The sequence below is a fragment of the Leucopleurus acutus genome (genome assembly GCF_964270905.1).
Source record: "Leucopleurus acutus genome assembly, chromosome: 1".
Classification (NCBI taxonomy): Eukaryota; Metazoa; Chordata; class Mammalia; order Artiodactyla; family Delphinidae; genus Leucopleurus; species Leucopleurus acutus.
The window spans coordinates 1,180,704-1,199,759 of NC_139142.1; the positions used below are offsets into that span (position 1 = coordinate 1,180,704).

General features: G+C 68.7%; 1 protein-coding gene across 2 annotated transcripts in view; it reads right to left on the minus strand.

Annotated features, from left to right (window-relative positions):
• Positions 1-200: 200 nt before the first annotated feature.
• Positions 201-19,056, minus strand: part of KIF26A (kinesin family member 26A) — a gene marked incomplete at both ends in the record, with an annotated part of 39,039 nt that continues 20,183 nt past the window's right edge. The window contains 13 exons of one of the 2 annotated variants that reach the window (XM_082855485.1): positions 201-382; positions 578-728; positions 1,096-1,116; positions 1,223-1,428; positions 2,467-5,341; positions 5,948-6,110; positions 6,436-6,598; positions 6,734-6,917; positions 7,031-7,293; positions 7,575-7,668; positions 8,214-8,426; positions 12,715-12,904; positions 18,764-18,954. In XM_082855485.1, the coding sequence (XP_082711611.1) occupies positions 201-382; positions 578-728; positions 1,096-1,116; positions 1,223-1,428; positions 2,467-5,341; positions 5,948-6,110; positions 6,436-6,598; positions 6,734-6,917; positions 7,031-7,293; positions 7,575-7,668; positions 8,214-8,426; positions 12,715-12,904; positions 18,764-18,954 (4,896 nt within the window). The remainder of the gene's footprint in view (positions 383-577; positions 729-1,095; positions 1,117-1,222; positions 1,429-2,466; positions 5,342-5,947; positions 6,111-6,435; positions 6,599-6,733; positions 6,918-7,030; positions 7,294-7,574; positions 7,669-8,213; positions 8,427-12,714; positions 12,905-18,763; positions 18,955-19,056) is intronic. The other variant, XM_082855486.1, reaches the window with a different exon arrangement.

Sequence of the window (19,056 nt, forward strand, 5' to 3'; positions counted from 1 at the left end):
CTGCTCACTCGCTCCTCCGTCCACGTGCTCGGCCGGCCCCTCCCCTGCCTCACGCTCCATCGCCTCCAAGACCCGCGGGTCCCCACTGGACCCTCCGCATCCTCGTCCCTCCAACCCCCGCCACATCCTCGCTCCATCCCACGTCCCGTCCTCGAGCCCCCGACACCCCCACCCCCTCCCCCGTGTCCCAGTGCCCAGCCTCAGACGTCCACCTCCTGCGGCCCCGGGGCAGCGGTGGCGGCGGCGACGCTGATGTCGAAGCAGGTGACCATCATGACGCGGGCCTTGCACAGGTTCACGCACTGCTCCAGGGCGGCCGTGGCGCGCTCCAGGGCCGCCAGGTACTCGGCCGACTCGGGCTCCAGCTCCGGGTCCACCTCGACTAGGGATGGACGGCAGACCGCTGGTCAGGCCGGGGTCCCCGCAAGGCCCAGGAAATGCTTCTCTCCCTCCCAGCCTCTGGGTCCCCACCTGGGATGGGGTGAAGTGGCTGGACTGGGGGTGCAGGTGGGGTGCAGAGCCTGGGGTCCTGCACCTGCCCCTCCCAGGGTGTGGGGGGATGAGTGGGGAGACTCACACTGCTCCAGCCAGCGGCCGGGCTCCACCATCAGCCGGCCCTGGGTCTCAGCCAGCTCCTCGCGGAGCGCCTCACGCTTGGCCCACACCTCCTGCAGCCGCTGCTGCCTACGCTCGGCGAGCCGCAACTTCGCACTGACGCACACCGGGCCCTGGGCGGCGGGGACGGCGGCGGGTGGGCTCAGGCACGGAGGACGGCCTGCTCCCAGGGGCTCCGTGAGCCTCGCTCCACCCCCTGGGCCCGAGCAGGCAAACAGCAGGGCCTCAAAGGCAGACAGGGGGTAGGACCTGGGCCCCTCCTGCCCGAGGGAGCTCACGCCACGTGCTCCCAAAGCAGCCCGTGCCTGTCTGGAACCCGGGCCCAGGACGAGCGGGCACGGCGGTGGGAAGCACGCCCACACCCCGGCGTAACTCCAGGGCATGAGAGCGGTGGCCTCAGGACCCCTCCAGCCCCCCACTCGGCCCACAAGGGCCATCGGGAGATGCCAGGGGTTCAGGGGCGAGCGGGGCCTTTCCTACCTTCTCTGCATTCTGGGAGGGCTGTGGACAAGAGGGCAAGATGAGGTCAGTGAGCTGCCCTGCCACACCCCAGGGGCCCACCCCACCCTCCCAGGACCACCTGCCCCCGGACTGCCCCAGCCCCGACCTCGGCCGGGTCCTCCCTCGGGGGCAGGCAGTGCCGCTGCAGGCGCTCCACGTCATCAATCTCGTACACCTTGATCTCAAAGGGTTCCTTCAGCGAGCCAGCCAGGGGCAGTGGCAGGTCCACCCACTGGCCGGGGAGGCTGGGCTTGCGGCCCAGGGCAGCAGCATCGGGCAGCGGGGCCGGGATCAGCCGTCGCCGCTGCAGACCTGCAACAGAGAGCCGGGCGCTGGGTGAGCAGAGGCCGGACCCCAGCCCTCAGCCCAAGACCGAGAGGGGCGCCTGGCTGCGGTTCTGACAGGCAGAGCCCACGGGGGCCCTCCCAGTCCTGAAATGCTCAGCCTACGCCGGCCGGAAACCCGGCTGCCCCTGCCTGCCCGGTGGGAGAGATGGGCTCCTGTCCCCCAGCCCCTCCCCAGCCGGCCTGGGATGGCCACACCCTCCCTGCTGGACAGCAGCCTCAGGGTCACACCCGCCTGGCTGCCCCTGCCTGCCCGGTGGAAGAGATGGGCTCCTGTCCCCCAGCCCCTCCCCCAGCCAGCCTGGGACGGCCACACCCTCCCTGCTGGACAGCAGCCTCAGGGTCACACCCGCCAGCCCTGGAGGCAGCCCTCCGACAGCCTAAGGGGCCACGCTGCTTCCTAATCGCAACCGTCTCTACCGCACCGCCTCCGGACAGGCTCCCAAGCCAGGCCCATGCTTGTGGCACCAGCCACATCTCCCAGCACACCCCTCCCTGCTCCCCACGCCGGCCTCCTGCTTTCCCAGCCCACCTTCAGTCAGGGCGTGCCTCCCCCCCCCTCCTGGAGGACAGCAGCCAGTGGCCAACCCCCCCCAGCCACACCCAGCATGAGAAACAGGCCCACACTACCCAGGTCCCCAGAGACAGAAGGGCCAGGGGCTGGAGGCAGGAACAGCACAGCAGGGGGCTCCCAGGCAGCTGGGCACCAGCCCCGGGGGGGAACACCAGGCTTGGAGCCCCAGACCCAAGTCCTCTCCCGGCTCCCCCCGCCTCAGCTGGGTGCCCCGTGTGGCCCACCCCTGCCAGCCCGCTCTGAGGGCATGGGGACCAGCCTCAGAGGCAGCGTAGGGACTGGAGAAGGGCACACGCTGGGTGCGTCTACAAACGGTAGTGGCTGCACACACCTACAGCCTGAACAGCCCCAGGCACGTCTGTGAAACCGTCGAGGGCCGCCTACACTGGGATGCGCGAAGGTGGGGCCCTGCAGGGGCTGGGCCACACCCACCTGTGGCCCGCTTCTTGGGGGACTTGAGGCTGCGGGAGCGGGCGCCCGGGGATGCGGCCCCACTGTCGCTCATTGAGTCAGGGGCCGAGGAGGCGCTGCCGGTGGCCTCGCTGTCGCGCATCATGCTCTCGTAGCCGCTGCTGCCGCCGCTGTGGTAGAAGAGGGCCGTGCGGCCCATGGCGGGCGGCAGCTCCCCGCTCAGCACGCTGCTGTTGTCGCTGCCGTGGCCGCTGCTGTAGCGCTGCGGCCGCCGCGGGGCCGTCACCTTGCTGTACGGGGAGGGCAGCACCGGGCCCGCGGGCGGCCGCTCCTCGGACACGTTCACCCCGCTGTCGTTGCCGCTGTCCGAGTCGGCCGAGCCCCACAAGGGGCCACTTCGGCCGTGGCCTCCGCCGGCCGCCAGCTCATTGACGCGGCTGTGGGCGGCCCGGAGCGCCTGCTTGGTGCCCATGATGGTGCCCCGGCTGGCCTTGGCCCCAACGCAAGGCACCGCTCGCGGGGCGACCCTGGGGCCCGTCACTGGGCCCCCAGGGGCCCTGCCCGCCACAGGGGCCAGCGGCTTCACCGAAGCACCCAGAGCCCTGGACCCGCCTGGCGCCGGGCTGCGGCCCTTGCCCCCGCTGGTGGGGGGCTTGGGGGCCCCCACACCCTTGGCCGGGCTGCTCCTACAGGCAGGAGCGGGCCCAGGCGTGGGGCTGGCAGGCGGCACACCCAACCTGGGCATGGCCCGGGCCGGCCTCCCGGGGCCTTCCCTGGCCTTGCTGCTGCCGTGCGCCAGGCCCTCCTCGCACCGCTCCAGAGACCCGTGAGTGGCAGGACGGCACCCTGCCTCTGCCTTGCCAGCCCGGGCCTTCAGGCTGGATGTGGCCCTGGGGATGGAGTGGTCGGCCCGGGCGCCAGGCCTGGCCTCCCCCTCCCCTCGGAGGCAGGTGGCAGCCCCGGCCCAAGCCAGGCTCCCGGCCTGGGGAGGGGCCGGCGCCGGGCTGTTCTTGTGCTCCAGGCTGGACTTGCGCACCGGCGGGGCCGGGGGGGCCGCCCCCCCGCCAGGCCGCGGGCAGAGGTCCCCTTTGGAGGCCACACTCTTCTTGCTGCTGGACGTGGCCTTTGGGCTGCCCAGGCAGGCCGCTGCCTCGGCCGAGGCGTCCCCGAAGGATGTGGAGGGCGTGGTCACACCCAGCGTGGTGGCTCCCCTCCGCAGCCGTGGGATCTGAGCCACGGCCTCTGGCCTGTGCGCTGCCCTGCCCACCTCACAGCCGTCCACCACCCTCCGGGCACAAGCCAGCATCGGGGCCAGGCCGGGGGCCCTGCTGGCAGAGGCCAGGGGCAGCAGGCCACATTCGTCCGCCCGGAGAAGCCAAGGGTCCTCGAAGAGGCCTCCGGGGCCAGGCGGGCCCGGGGCCAGGCGGGGGCAGCCCACACGACTGGCCGCTGAGGTAGTCCTCGGTCTGCGGGGAAGGCTGGAGTGGATGGTTGGTGCTGGGGCGGCCCGCCGTGGGGACGCGGCGTGGGCCTCCCGGCCAGGTCGGCTGGCAGCTGCCGTGGCCTCCTCCGTGGGACGAGGACTCTGGGCGGGGCCGGGACTGTCCGGTCTGTCCTGCTCTGAGAACTGAAAGCTGCTGCCCTCCAAGGAGCCATCCAGGATCGGGGAGCCCAGAGGCTCAGGCCCCGCTGGCGAGCCGGGGCTCAAGGGGTCTGGGCTGGCCCGCGAGGGAGGCCGCGGGGCGGGGCCGAGGCTGTCGGCCGTGCACACGCTGACCTCGCTGAGCCACGAGCTGACGGAGGAGCCGTGGCTGCCGCCGGCCGCGGCCGCCCCGTCCGGGGCCCCACCGGGCGCCTGCGAGGTGTACGCGTCGAACTCATCGTTAATGCTGCTGATGATGCTGACAGGCCTCGAACCCGAGGCCAGGGCCTGCAGGGAGCAGTCGCTGCTGAGGCTGGCCAGGCTGGAGGGGCGCCCGGGGCCGGCCAGCCCCCCCAGGGACAGCTCCTCCACCAGTGTGAACACCAGCTCGTCCTCGCCGTTGAGCTCCACGGGCTGCTGCAAGGTCACCGTGGTGGTCAGCAGGCCCCGCTCCAGACACTGGCCGCGTGCGGAGGGGCGGGGGCAGCCGTCCTGCCCGCTCATGCCCACGGGGGGTGTCCGTACCACACCCACACCGTCGGCTCCCCCAGGCTCCTCTGGGGCCCCGCCAGCTTCCAGCTGCCGAGGCAGTGGGGGGGCCGGGCTGGGCAGCGGCCTCCTGCCTCTGCCCCCCGTGGCCTTATCCGGCACAGGCAGCTCGGGCCTGGCACTGCCGTCCTCTCTCTGGTCACCACCAGCCTTGGAGGGCTCTGGGGCAACCCGGTGGGTATCTGGGCCGGGGCTGCCGCGAGGCGTGCTGGCGGCCAGTGGGGAGCCCACGGCTTTCCTGGGGGCCGCAGCCTCGGGCAGCGAGGGCTTCCTGCCCCCGCGGGCCGGGCTAGCCTGGGCTCCACTGGTGCCACCCAGGCCTCCTGGGGGGCCCTCGCTGCCGTGGATGCACTCCAGCCGCTCCTGCAGCTCCGCGAAGGTGCTACAGCGGAAGTGGTCAGCGTCACGCGGGCCCCGGAAGGGCTGGCGGCGGCTCAGTGCGGGGATGATGGGCACAAAGTCGGGGGGGCCCTCGCTGTCCGTGAGCTCGCGGTCCGACAGCGCCGCCCCCCCCGGCCCCACGTAGATGACGGTGTCGCAGGACTGCTCGCTGCTGGATGAGTAGTCGGGGTCGCCGGGCGAGCTGGGGGCCAGGCGGTCGGGGTCTGGGGCTGCAGAGCGCGGGTGGAAGGGTCGCAGGTGCGGGGGGCGGCGGGCACGGCCTTCCTCGCAGGAGCTGTCCCCACCCGAGGAGCTGGACGCGTACTGGGAACAGAGCAGGCCCACCTGAGCGGCCTCCCCGCCTGCCCCCCTTCCCCCGCACCCCAGCCGCACACACCACGCTCCAGTGAAGGAAGTGACAGCGCAGCCACCAACCGTGTCCCATCAAGCACTGGACCGGCACGAGAGGTCTCAGGCCGCGAACATAACCGGACCTCCAAGGAAGCGCTCAGCCGAGTCACAGGGGAGTGAGAACACGTGCCCTCAGCACATGGCGTGTAAGTGCAAACCCTGGAGTCAGACCCAGGGCACCCCGGGGCGCCCCTAACTCCACCCTCCGGCCCGACGGAGGGCTGCCTGGGGCGTGCCCTGCTGGACCAGGCCTGGGAGGGGTACAGGCCACGGAAATCCCACCAGGCTGCCCTGAGCACACACCTACCCCTGGGCCAGGCAGATAGAGGCCAGACAACCACAGCCCCCAGCGCGAGCAGGTCCGGTTCTGCTTGGGGCGACCTCGAGCCTGGGCCCCGCCGCCTCTGGGCAAGGCCGTGTGGGCACAGCCCTGTGACCCCAGGACGCGGGGCCCGGCACCCCCACCATGCAGGCAGGGGCCCTGGGGAGAGGGAGGGGCAGGCGGGAGGCGGAGCCAACCTTGACCTTCTTCCTGCGCAGGCGGTGGAGGTGGGCGGCCAGCTGCACGGTGCTGAGCGTCTCGGCGTGGCGGGCGGGCGCATCGGAGACGTGGGCGATCATGGTGGTGCGGCAGTTGGCGGTGGCCAGGGTCTCCCGCAGCAGCATGGTGAGCCTGTGCTCCCTGGGGGCCGGGGAGGGGCGGGGGTCAGGGGCTGAGGGCCCAGGAGGGATGCCGGGTGGGAGGCTGGGCGCGTGGGCTGCCGCAGGGCCTCTCGCTGGACCAGGGCCAGGCCTGGAGCCTCGGGGTCAGGGCTGACCCCCACCTCTGTTCCCCACGCCCTGGGCGCCAGGACCCCCCCCCCCCCAGCCCTCGGGCAGCAAGGCCCGTCAGGTGATGGAGGAGCAAAGAACTGAGGGGCTCAGGGACCACAGACAAGCTGGACACGCCTGATGTGGGCTGGGCTGGGCTGGGTCCCCAGGGCCCCGGCCAGGAGCCCACCACTCACCTGTAGGGCACGTGCTTGGCTCCACTGACCAGGGCCAAGATGACGCTGCCCAAAGCCGACAAGGACAGATGTGGCGGGCCCCCGGGGGCCTCCCCACCCCTGCCAGGTGCCCCCTCACAGCTGCCGAAGTCGATGAGGTGCAGGCGGCTGCGGCCTCCAGACACTGAAACCACAGGGCAGGAGGGTGAAGGCTCGGCCGCAGGGCACTCAGACCCTGCCCCGCAGCCCACACCCGGGACAGTCCTGCCGAGAGGGAGGGCGGCCGGACCCACACCACGCAGGCGCCACGGCCACCTACTTCCGCCCCTGCCGCACTTCTCCACACGGTACTGGTACACGTGCAGCGTGAAGAGCATGTGCGAGCCGCCCAGGGCGTCCTCGCCACCGCCGGCCTGGCTGGCGCTGCGCGCAGCCAGTGCCGCGTCCAGGTAGAAGGCCGCCTTCTCAGCCGTGGGCGCCCGCAGCTCGCTCTGGTTCTGGAGCTGCAGACAGACGGACAGCGGGGAGGGCGCCTGAGTGGCTCGGGGCCGAGCCGCCACCCCCACGCGGCCCCCAAGCCCGCGGCCCTGCTCCCCGCGCGGCGGCCTCGGCGTACCTGCGCCCCGCAGACGGGGTCCTCCCGCAGGTACACCCCCGGGGACTGGGCGTCCTGCAGGCTGCTGGAGGCCACCTCGGCCAGCAGGTCCCGCAGGCTCTGGTCCCGGCCGCACACCTCCACGGCCGAGACGCGGACGGAGAAGCGGGCGCCCACCCTCTCCTTGCGCTCGTCAATGAGCCGGAAGAGCCAGGAGATGGCGCAGGGCGCGATGCCCAGGCTCTGGGGCGAGCTGTCCTTCCCGATCATGGTGTACGACTTGCCTGGGGCCAGCGTGACAAGCCCTCAGAGCCCAGCAGACCCGGCGGCTGTTTCCCTGGCCCCGCCCGGGGCCCTCAGGCCAACCTGGGGCCGCTGAGACCCCGGGGGCCTCTTCTGACCCACTCCACGGCTCTACCTTCTAGGGCTACAGGGTTTCAGCTTCCTCTCCACAGCCCCCCGCCCCAGGTGCCCACCTGCTGCCCGTATGGGGTATGCCCACCCCCCACCCCACCCAGAAATGGCGCCCAGCGACTGCAGAGAGGGGATGGTAAGGGGCATTTACCAAGGCTCACGTGGCCAAAGGAGAAAATGCAGCCATCGGCCCCACTGACCACCGACTGAAGCACGTCGGCCACTGTCCCCGAGCAGACCTCGACCTGGGGGAGAGGCACAGAGTCAGGCAGCCACCGGCCTCCCGCCACTTCTGTCTCATCACGTACAGACAGTGAGTCCACGAGGTGGCTGGGAGGGCGCCCAAGACCAAGGACACAAAAATCTCCACGTGGACACAAGACACACACGGACCGGAGATGGACACACACACACTCACAGCATGAACCAGCCAGACACAGCTGACAGGCACACGCAGTGTGCACGCACACACACAGAAGTCACAGTGCCCTTGCGGCCATGCCGGGCACACACCATGCTGCACGCACGCACGGCACACACGGGACACGTGGAGGAGCACCTCTGGGAAACAAAGCACCACTCAGAAAGCTTCCATGCGGCATGGGCTCTGAAAAACTTGGCCTGAGAACCAGGCCAGGAGCTGGGTGGAGACACCACGAGGGCTGGGAGGCCAGCGAGGAAGGGGAAACACAGCTGGCCTCCCCACCCCCCCCACCACCCCACCCCGCCCAGCCCCGGCTCTGCACGAGAAGGCCCCGCCCCCACCCGAGGCCGCCACTGTCACCCTCACCTGCTCCGAGTCCTGGGGGAAGACGGCATCGAAGGCAAACATCTTGGGAACGGCAGCCGTGGTGGCGTGTCGGGGGCCCGCACAGCCTGGGGGCCCCGTGGCCGGGTCATAGAGGGTCACCTGCTTCTTCCTCGGGTCCACCTTCAGGAAGGACGAGGACTCGGCCAAGCGCTGGGCCCCCTGCGCAGGCCAGATCCGCAGCATGACCTTCACCTGGGGAGGTGGGCAGGGCGGGCATCTGAGCAGCTGCTAAGTACACGGCAGGAGGGGCTTCACGCGAGTCAGGACAGTGGGCCAGGCCCCGGCGTGGGGTCCCCGCCGCAGGAACGCGGCGCCGGCACCCCAGCTCCAGGCCAGAGCGCCTCCCACATGAGGTCAGCCATGCAGGGAGAAAACGAGGGCCAGCGAGAGGAGAGGCTGGCCGGGAACAGAGCGCGTCAGCACAGCGCGGGGGGCACAGGGCGGAGGGAGGGCAGGACAGGGGGAGCAGACTCCAGCTGCCCCAGTGAGCAGAGAGACAGAAGGACGAAGACGGGACCCAGAGCGCACCCCACCTCGATCTGGGGCTCCTCCGCACCCTCTCGCTGACTCCAAGGCAGAGCCAGCACCAAGGGAGCTGAACCCAAAGACAGGCCTCTGAGAGCAGGGTCACCCCACACAGGCCCACCCCAGGCCCGCCAGCTCCCCGCTGGACCAGCCGCCATGGTGACCCACCCCCGGGCCCACACAGGCTTCAGAAGGGGGAGGGGACACACTCAGAGAGGTCGACTGTCTCACCCGTGTCACACAGCCTGCCAGTGGGTCTCCTGAAATCCCAAACCCCAAATCTGAGGGCGGAGAGAGAGGGGCACGCAGATTGGGGCAGCAAGACCCGGCCCAACCAGACAGGAAGGCACAGGCCCCGGCCCCGCCCACAGGGTCCCCTCAGAGCCCCACGCACGCTCCTCCGAAGGCGTGTCCTCCACCCCTGATGCGGAGGACAGGGGCTGCCTCACAGCCGGGGCCTCCCCACACCCCCCAGCTCCCGACCTCGGGCTCCACGCACAGCAAGGTGCAGCCCCGAGGAAAGACAGCCGTGCGCCGCGGCCAGGCAGGCGAGGGGCGCGCGGGCTGCACGAGCAGCTGCCTCCCTGCTGAGGGGAGGGACAAGTGCCCCACACCCCGGCCCCCCACGTGTCTGTCCAGCCTCACCTCCTCCCGGGAGCCCTTCCTCCCAGCTCCCAGCCCCAAGCCAGAGGCCTTCAGAGCCCTGGGCACATCCTCCCGTGTCTGCACCTCAGGCGGTGGGTGGGCAGGAGTGTGTGGAGTGAAGGAAGGACAAACACGCGGAGGGGGACGGGCCTGACGCCTGCGGTGCCCTCGGGGAGAAACGGGATCTGGTGCTTCTGACCCCAGAGCCGCTCGGAACCCCAAGGACACCTGGGGAGACTCAAACCCCTCGGACACCTGTGGCAGGACTCCGGGTCAGCAGGACGCCAGAGGCAAGCCCACTGGCACAGAACCCAGAAGGAAGAGGGCGGGATGATCCCAGAGCAGACGGGAATCCTGAATCCCCAGGCCAGGGGAGATGGTGGAGAGACGAAGGCTGGGGTGGGGGCCCGGGGTGGGGACAGAGCAGAGCTGGACAGGGCTCGGCTCAGCTCAGGGCCCAACAGGCCACCAGGCAGCCTCTGCCACTGTGAGTCCCCCGAACACAAAAGCAGATACAAGGCTTGCCCGTGCCCCCTACCCACGTTCATGCCAGCTCCTGGGGCTGGACTACCAGCCCCAAGGCCCTCAAGGGAACAGAAACCTCAGAGGGGAGGGAAGCCAGGAACCAAGATGCAGGAGCCCAGAACAAGAGACACTGCAAACACCCCCAAACCCGCGTGGAGAACAAACACCCTGGGCCGCGCATCTTGGGTGTGGCCAAGGGGGGCCGAGTGCTGACAGGGCAAGCCACCCTGGGGGGGGCCCTCCCAGGAGAAGGCACCAGACTCCGGTTTCCGCTGGAGGACACCGCCCTCCGCTCTCCGGTGAAATCTCCGATTTCTCCAGTACAGTGTAAATCAAATTACCAGCCTCATCTCAGAGCCAATATTTTTCACGGGTTTAATTGTAACTGACAGATACATAACTCCGGCGAAATTGGTTTACCGTGGGTAGTTCGCACGAGGCACCATCTCCGTCCCTTCGGCATGTGGCAAATTGACATGCAAACTCGCGCCGCCGTAAGGAGAGGGGGTCCTCCGGGGAGACGCGGAAAGACATACTTTTCTATTGAGCTCCTCCGAACCTGGGCTCCATTAGCCGAGAATCGATTCTCTTATTCCCCGACGACATGAACAAAACTATTTCATTTCCAAACGCCACTGCCAAGCAGATGAAAACGTGCATTTCCCAGTAATTTTGGGCAATTTTTTTTCAGCGTGAACTCCTGGCCGCTTCAGGAGCCAAATGGGTTCTGCGGATTGGAGAGCGTTCCCGGCGGGGAGGGGACATCGCGTGCGCCAGCCCCACGCCACGCGCCACCGTCCCAGCTAAATGCCTGGGTCACTGTCTGCGAGAATCCTTTCATTACCGCGAGGAAATGACAGGGTCTTTGCGCCACACAAGAACGTCTCCCCCTAAATGTTCAGATATTGCAAAGCCCCGCTGAATAGCAGCTAGGTAGGGAAAAAATACATTTTGCATAAAAAGGGGCTTCCACTCCTGAGAGACGGCCCAGGCAGCCCGGGGGGAGGGGCTGCCTTCTTTCATACCGCACGATGATGAATTACCTTAAGCGGTACATTAATGTCAGGAATCGAGGGTAATCTAACTTTCTTTTCTCTGACAATATTAAATGCCTTTCAGGAGGCATTTCTAACTATGTACTCTTCACGCAAATAACATCCAGGGAGTGGGGAGGGGGCTCTGGGCGGCACAGTGAGAGGACCAGGACGGGCGGCCACGGGCTCCCTGCCGCAGGGCACCAGGGCACAGCGGTGGTCTGCCGGAGAGAGGGGAGGAGCCCCCGCCCTGGAATACTTGGGTGGGGGGCCTGGCCCCAGGGCGACGGGGAGGCCTGCTGGAGCCCCAAGTAACACGGCGGCGGTAAGAAAGCAGGGTCCGCACCACGAGCCTCCCCAACCCTCCAGCCACCCAGCCCCCACCCCAGACGGGCCGAGTGACCAGGCCCAGAGCTGCTTAGAGCCCCCTCCCCACGGCCAGCTCGCGGTGTCCTCCCTCTGGCCCCGGCACTCCCACCGCCCAAGCAGGGCCCAGATTCCCCACTTCAGCAAGCTCCCGGGGGACACGTCTACCTCCATCTCAGGGCGTGGTGGTGATGGGGTGAGGGAAGGCTTCCTGGACGTCCGGACACGGGGACTGACCTCCGGGAGGCCGAGCACAGAGGCTACAGCAGGAGGGCCAGGGGGAGGGTGGGGTGGGGGCCTGGGGAGCAGCTCGGGCCCGGGCAGGGTGACCCCTGCAGATGCCTCAGACCCCTCTGCAGACCCATCACTAGGAGCAGAAGCCCCCTGGGGCGTGTCCTAGGCGGCAGGACAGACTGAGTCCAGGGGTGCGTGGAACCCGCCCCCCCAGCTCTGCAGGGGTTGGGCCTCTGGGCACTGGAAAGGCCGGACCCAGTGCCCGGTGGGCAGCCGCCACTCTCGGGGAGGGGCAGAGCGGGCAGAAGGCCAGGGAAACGCGATGGGGTGCACGCTCAGGGTTGGGGTCCTGTCCTCACCCCAGAGCCATGTGGCCCTGGTGACAGGCCCCACCCCGCTGTGCCTCCAGAGGCACAGAATCCCCCCACTAATGCACGCACGCAGAGCCGCACAGGCAGGCCCAACCCAGCCCTGGGGGGCCGTCACGGGCAACCCAGATGGGACCAGGACAGAAACCGTCTCAGCCAAAGGCCACAGGAGCCAGAGGGCAGCCAGCCTGCGACCGGGCGAGGCCTTCTCCACTCCGGGCCTGCGTCCCCACCTGAAGCCAAAGGCCACAGCAGCCAGGGGGCAGCCAGCCTGCGACCGGGCGAGGCCTTCTCCACTCCGGGCCTGCGCCCCCACCTGAAGCTGGGACGTCCTGACTCAACTGCTCCCCCACTTCTCAGGTCAGGCTGCGGCTGGGCTTTGCCGGGACTCTGGATAGCTGAGGGGTCCCACCCCTGCCCCCCGGACCCCCTGAGGGCAGCACACCAACAAAGATGAGGCAAGGGGGCTCTTGGGGCCAGACCCCACCCCTGAGTCCCGGGAAGCCCTGGCCATCCCCCCCCACACTGAGACCAGCTCGTGCCCCTGGGACCCTCCCACCCACTCCCTGTAGGCCCACCACAGTCTGCCAGGCTCCCTGCCACCACCTGGAGCCGTCAAGGTGGGCCTGGGCCTCCGTCGCCCCATCTGTACACTCACCAGCCTGGTCCAGCCCAGGAGAAGGAAGCATCCCCTCCACCTCCCGCACCCCATCCCGCAGCTGCCCAGACACCCCAGCCTCGTGCCACCCCCCAGGGTCACCCCCAAGTCAGGGCAGGGCCTACCTTTCCGACACTGCTGGGGTTGTGCTTGGCCTTGGAGGCGGCCCTGAGCAGGCAGGGGGGCACAGGCGGTGGCCACAGCTGCAGGGCCCCACTGAAGTCCGTGGGGTAGGTGGCGGCTCCTCGGGCGGCGGGGGCCGGCGGCGGGCGGGGCTTCTTGCGCTTGGAGGCCAGGCTGAGCTTCTGGGCAGCCCTGGGGAGGGGAGGGGTGGAGAGGGCAGGGGCGGGCGGCGTGGGGAGGGGGGGGAAGGGAGGAGAGGCGGGTGCGGGTCCTCAGAGCTGTCCTGCCACCCGCCCCACCCTAAATGCGGCTACACGGCCACAGGTCATTCCCCCCGAGCCAAGCAGGGGCCCCCGGGGCTGGGGCCACCATGTCCAGCCCCTGGCAGCCCTGCCAGTACAGGCCAGGCGACAAAGGCCCCAGGCAGACACGGGACCCCGGCCCCCCTCCACACCCCGCACTGAGGGCATCCCCTTCCCCCCACCCTCTGCCGCCCCAAGTCCCCAACTCAGCAGCTGGGGCGGGACGGCACATGCTGGGGTCAGCCACTCACAGGCTGTGTGACCCACACGTGGTGACTTAGCCTCTCTGTGCCTCGATTTCCCCATCTCTAACATGGGATGACATGACCACCAGAGACCCTCGTGTATAGCCCTGAGGAGCGAATGCATTCAAGGCACCCAGCACAGGTGACACAGACGGGCCTGGGTCCAGGTGGCCCTGGTTCCAGATGGCCCAGGCCTCCGTCAGCCCCCCCACCCCGCCCGCCTTCCCGGCGAAAGGGGCTGGAGGTCAGAGTAGGGCCAACTCAGGGCTGAAAGAAGCTGCCCACCAGGCCTGCAGGCAGCCCCCCGCCGCCCCGCCCAGCTGCCCCTCTCCCGGTCCTGCTGCACCCGCCCTCCTTCTCCCAAAGCCCCCAGGCCCCTGAGTCTCACCTGTGCCCCTCAAAGGGGCCCGACAGGAGGGCCTGCACCCTCTGGGCACACGGCCCCCAGCCCGCCTCCCACTCGGAGCAGCTGCCAGCGTTTTGCTGAACTCTCATCTTTCATAGGAGCTGTCTTTTAAGAGACCCCAGGGACGGCTTTCCTCCTAGCGAGGTGTCACCAAGGAAAATAAAAGTAATCTACAGTGCGGGGTGGACCCTTCGTAACTCAGTGGGGCGGCCGGTGCACGCCTGGCGGGGGCGGGGGCCTGTGAGCGGAACCCACAAGCTGCCCGGACAACTCGGGCCGGGGCCCTCAGCCGGAGACGCGGCCCCGATTCCTGCCTGAGCGCATGTGCCCTAAACCCAAAACCGCCTGAACAGAAGTCCCCAAGACGTGGGGGAAGGGCAGCACAGGAACTGCCCGGCACCAGCCTGTCCTGGGAGGCACCGGCTGGGCCCTCGAGGAGACTGGACAGGTCAGCAGACCACCACGGCCGAGGTGTGTCCCCCGCTCCCGTCACAGCTGGCTCCCTGCTCCTCCCTAGGTCGGGCAGGGCCACCCAGGGTCCCCGAGGCTGGGGTGGGGCCACCCTGAGCCCCCCAAGGCTCAAGGGGACGTGAAGGCCAGGAGGACGGGTGAGGCGCTGGGGGAGACAGGACATCGGGCTGCAGAGGCCACACCAGAAGGCAGTGCTCTGCCTGCTGCTCAAGGCCACAGACGGCTCTGCACCCTCTGTGACCCTCTCAGGAACCAGGGTGTCCGGCACAGACCTCAGCCCCCTCCGTCACCCTCAGGCCCCAGCAGCAGAGCACAGGGAGGCGTCCTTCCCCGCTGGACACGCCCAGGTCTCGCCTGGACAGAGGCTGGGCCCGGAGCCATCTGAAGTCCCGCCAGCCCCACGAGGCTGGAACGGTACTGGCTGGGCGTCTCTGCCCCGTGGTCTGACCTAACTCGGGGCACCCCCTCCTCCCTCCCTGGCGCTGGGTCAGCCCCCGCGGGGCTGGGAGCTGAGAAGCTGTGCCCAGCCTGCCCAGCCCTCCAGGTCTCTGTTCTTACAGGCTTGCCTCACTGGGCACGACTCAGGGGCCTCGGGACAGCACTGTCTCCTGTGATGAAATCCAGCTCCCTTCAAAACCGGGACGAGCCCGCCAGCCACTGAGCAACTGCACCTCAGCTCACACGGCCTGGGGGTGGTCTCGGGAGGGTCCCAGCCTTCTGGGTGCACAGACCTGGTTTCCAGGCAGTGAGGGTGGGGGAGGAAGTGATACCAGGCTTCACAGAGGCTAAGAGAACACGCAGGCACCACACTCAGGACCCCGAACACCCACTGCATTGTTGGGGAGCAGGGTTGGGGTGCGGGGTGCTCAAGGCAGAACCTGCAGGGGGCGGTGGGCACGTCTGAGTGGTCTGGCTCTAGAGAGGAGACTTGGAAAAGCAGGAACTTCACCTGCACGCACAGCTCTCCTCGTCCTCAGAGGACACCTCCCCCGGGAAGCCTGCCCTGATGCCCCCACATTGGGCTTCCCCAAACCCTGGGCCTGCTGCTACCACGGGAACCATTCCACGCCCTGAGCCACAGGTTCACACGGCTGTGTCCCATCAGGTGGGGGCTCTGGAGGGCAGGGGTTTGCCAAGCCCAGGCCTAGAACACAGGGAAGCTCAGGATGGGGCCCGGAGGGAGGGAAGGAGGGAGGGAGTGAACTCATGAATGAGGGAGGGACCGAGCTCCTCCAACCTCCCTCTGAGCCCCCAGCCCTCTCACCTAATCCCAGAGGCCTTTCCCCAGGCTCACTGGCCCGGGTCATTAATTCACATAAACAGAAAAGAAGATATTTGCCTTTTTACAAAGAAAAATTGCCTCTTCCAAACAAGAAGGTAATTTCACAGGCAGTTGGCCTTGACGGTGAGGTCCTTAATCACCCTGAGGAGACACACGGGCCTGTTTGGATGTGTGTGGGGGTCAATTACGGCCAACCCAGGGCTTCCTGCCTGGGTCGCCTGGAGGCCGGCAGGCCAAGCCACATGCCACGCCCCACGCCTGCATCCCCCCTCAGAGCTGCCTGCTAAGGGGGCCTACGCCTCCGAGGCCGAGGCCCAAGGTCCTAGCAGCCCTGACCTGGACCGCTGCTCCCTGCCATGGCCTGCTTGCCTTTTGCACGTCACCTGGGAACTTCATGCTGCGGCTACGAAGCTGCCTCACGCACCCTGCCGGTGAGGGACACCTCCCCGCGGGGCCCTCCTGCCCATGCACCTCTGGGCAGCACCTGCTCTGGTTCTGGGCCTCTGCCAGGTGCCACACCTGACGTTCCGTGGCCTGGGCACCCGGGCTGACATTCCGTGGCCTGGGCACCCGGGCTGATGTGGGGAAGGGGGCTCCGCTGAGACTGCAATGGGGCGGCGGGGGTGCCTACGAGTGCAGGGGGCTCCTGTCGCCGAAGGAACCCACCACTCCCCCTGCCCTGCACCTGCCCAGAAGACCCCCAGCAGTTCTTCCCACGCCATCTAGATTCAGGGGTCAAGGAGGTGAGCCCCGGAAAGGCCCAGAAGCGCGGGTAGGAGAGAGCGCTAATGGACGCATCTCGGGGGAGGAGAGGCTGCAGAGACAGGAAGGACGGGAACATCACACAGCGTCCCGAGGACTCGGGAAGGGGGAGTCAAGGTCACCAGAGCCTCCGCAGAAAATGTAATTACTGGCGGCCCGGCCTTTTCAGGACTCTGGTGGGGGCTGGCACGCTGAGCTCTCGCTCTCGGTCACAGCTGTGGCTGCAATGCCCAGGCGACCCACCCAGCCCAGCTGAGGCGTGCAGGGCACCGGGCCTCACCCCTGTGCCCTACGCCCTGTAACAAGACCCTGGGCACCAAGCCACCCACAGAATCACCCCCACCTTGGCTTGCCCACAGCAGGGTGAGGGGCTCGGAGGTGGTCGGGAAGGCACGCGGCTAGCATGCCCGCAGGGAGTGCTCAGGGCCGCTGGAGAACCCAGATCCTGACCCCACCCTATCCCGTCTCCACTTGGCAAACACCGGACTCCTACTCAACCCTCAAAGCCTGTGTCCTGCGACACTGCTCGGCTCCTTCAAAGGCTCCATGCTGCTGTGAAAGGCTGACAGACCCCACCCCGACTACCAGAAACTTCCGAGGGGCAGGGCATGGGCTGGGTGTCAGCTTTGCCCCCCGGATGCCCAGTGAGGGATGTAGGTGGGAGCATGGAACATGCGCTCAGCTCGCGCCCGAGGCCCCCCGGGGTCCAGCAGCGCCTGGTCCTGGGACTCTGGACAAGCCCCTTTCCCCTCTAAGCCACAGCCCCACAAAGCAAAGAAGGGCACATACAGCTGAGAGCACCCCCCTCACCCCAACAGTGAAGGGTGCCACGGCCCCAAAGAGCAGAGGGTCTCGGGCCCAGATCAGGCACGAGCTGGAGACGGTGTTCCCATCAGGAACACCCACCCCACAACGTGGCCCAGGACCCTCCGGAAGCCGCTGTGAGTGGGGGGATCCAACAGGCTGGAAGTAATGGCAGCCGGCAGTGTCCCCCCCACCCCACCCCCGCCCCATGCCTTGTAAACCAGCCCCCAGCCCCCAGCCCCCAGCCTGAGCGCTTGTTTCTATGGTAACTTCCCAAGGTCAGTGGAGGCAGCCTAGCTCAGCTGGAGACAAAAGGCGCACCCCTCCTGCAGGCCCTAGGCTGCTAACGAGCCAGTGTGGCCCCCAGACGCCCGGAGCTGGTCTCCGTCCTCAGAGGGTCTCAGGCTTGAAATCCCACAGCAAGCATGGCCTGATGGAGCGCGGCCGCTGCCCAAAGCCCAGGGGCAGAGCCTACCCGGGCCAGGAAACCTCCCGAGGCCCGCTTTGCCCCTCTCGTCCCCTCCACAGGGCTCCCGGGCCCTCCAGGCAGGCCCCACCTGCCCCGTAGCCAGAGTCCCAGCCAGGCTCTCTGCACCTAGCTGGGGTGGTGAGCCCGCACAGGGCCACGATGCTGTGCTCACCAGCCCAGCGCCCCCAACACCCCACCGCGTGCCCGCCACTGGGCCAAGCTGACGCGGCGCAGGCTCCTGGGATCAGGGGACCAGATTAACGCCCGCAGGGGCTGCTAATGGGACAGTGACCCGTGCCGGGCCAGCCATCACCGCTCATTACCACCGGCACATCCTGCATTCCCCACACCACAGGGGGAAGCTCGGAACCCAAGGGCATCGTCGGGGGGCACGCAGGTGGGAGAAGGGACCCCCTGCTCCCACACACCACTCCCCCGCACCCCGCACCCCGCACCTTGCTGACGCAGCGCCCCGGCCTGCCAGGCCTCGTCCACGCCAACCGACACCCCAGGACCTGGTGTCTGCGGGGCCACGCAAGGCATCCCGGGGACGCGGACAGAGCAAACACCGGGGCCCGGTCGGCCCTGCGCACTGGAGCTCGGGCCTGGGACGGGGACCCACTTGGTTCCTGCTGACGGTGGAGCCAGATCTGACAGCAGAGCCGTGAGGGGGTGTGCCAGCAGCCCCCCAGGAGGGGGAGCCCGGTAGGTGGGGTGTGGGTGCAGCCGGCCCCCAGGACAGCCTCCTCGGTCACCCAGGGATGCTCCCCCGGGCCCGTTCCACCCCTGTGCTCCCCAACTGCAGGGACAGCTGCCCTGAGACCTGCCTCATCTGCCTCCCCTCCAGGGCCACCCTCCCCCTCCCGCCGGCCCTGGCTCAGGGCCGCCCGAGGACATCCACCACCCACGGCTGAGCGTCCTCCCGCTGGGCCAGCGTCCTCTCAGGGCCTCACAGACATCAGCTCGCTGCACCTCTGAGGAAACTGAGGCACAGAGAGGTTACGTGACCTGCCCAGGGTTGCACAGCTCGGAGCGGCAGAGTTCGAACCCTGTCCTTGGCTGTACCCCACCCCCAGGGCGAGAGGCCTCCACTCACACTGCCGTCGATGTGGCGCCCTGAGAGGCCGGACGGACGGAAGGACGGCTGCGAGCTCCCCTTCTGCTCGACTGCCAGCAGCACAAGGCCACAGATCTCCCCGGGAAGGCCCGCAGGCTGCCAGGCCAGGGGCTGAGGCCCCCAGGCCCCCTCACACTGTCCGCGCCCAAGCTGCCCCCAAGCCAGGCCCCGGGCCTGCCCCAGGAGGACGTACCTGAGGAAGAAGGAGGCTGCGGCTGATGGGCCCGTGGAGGCTCCCGCTGGGAGGCCTGGGGCTGGGGTGACCAGGGCCGTGGTGCAGGCCCCGCCGCGGCTCCACGTCTTCGACGCGCCATCAGGGCCCACGGACGGGGGGCCGTCCCGGACCGTGTCTGCCACCGCCACCGCGGCCACCGCTGCTTCAGCCTGGAGGGAAGCAGGGAGCCCGCATGAGGGACAGGCACCCGTCCCTCACCGGGGAGCCGGGGAAGCAGGCCCGTGCACCCCGGAGCCCAGCAAGCTCCCTGG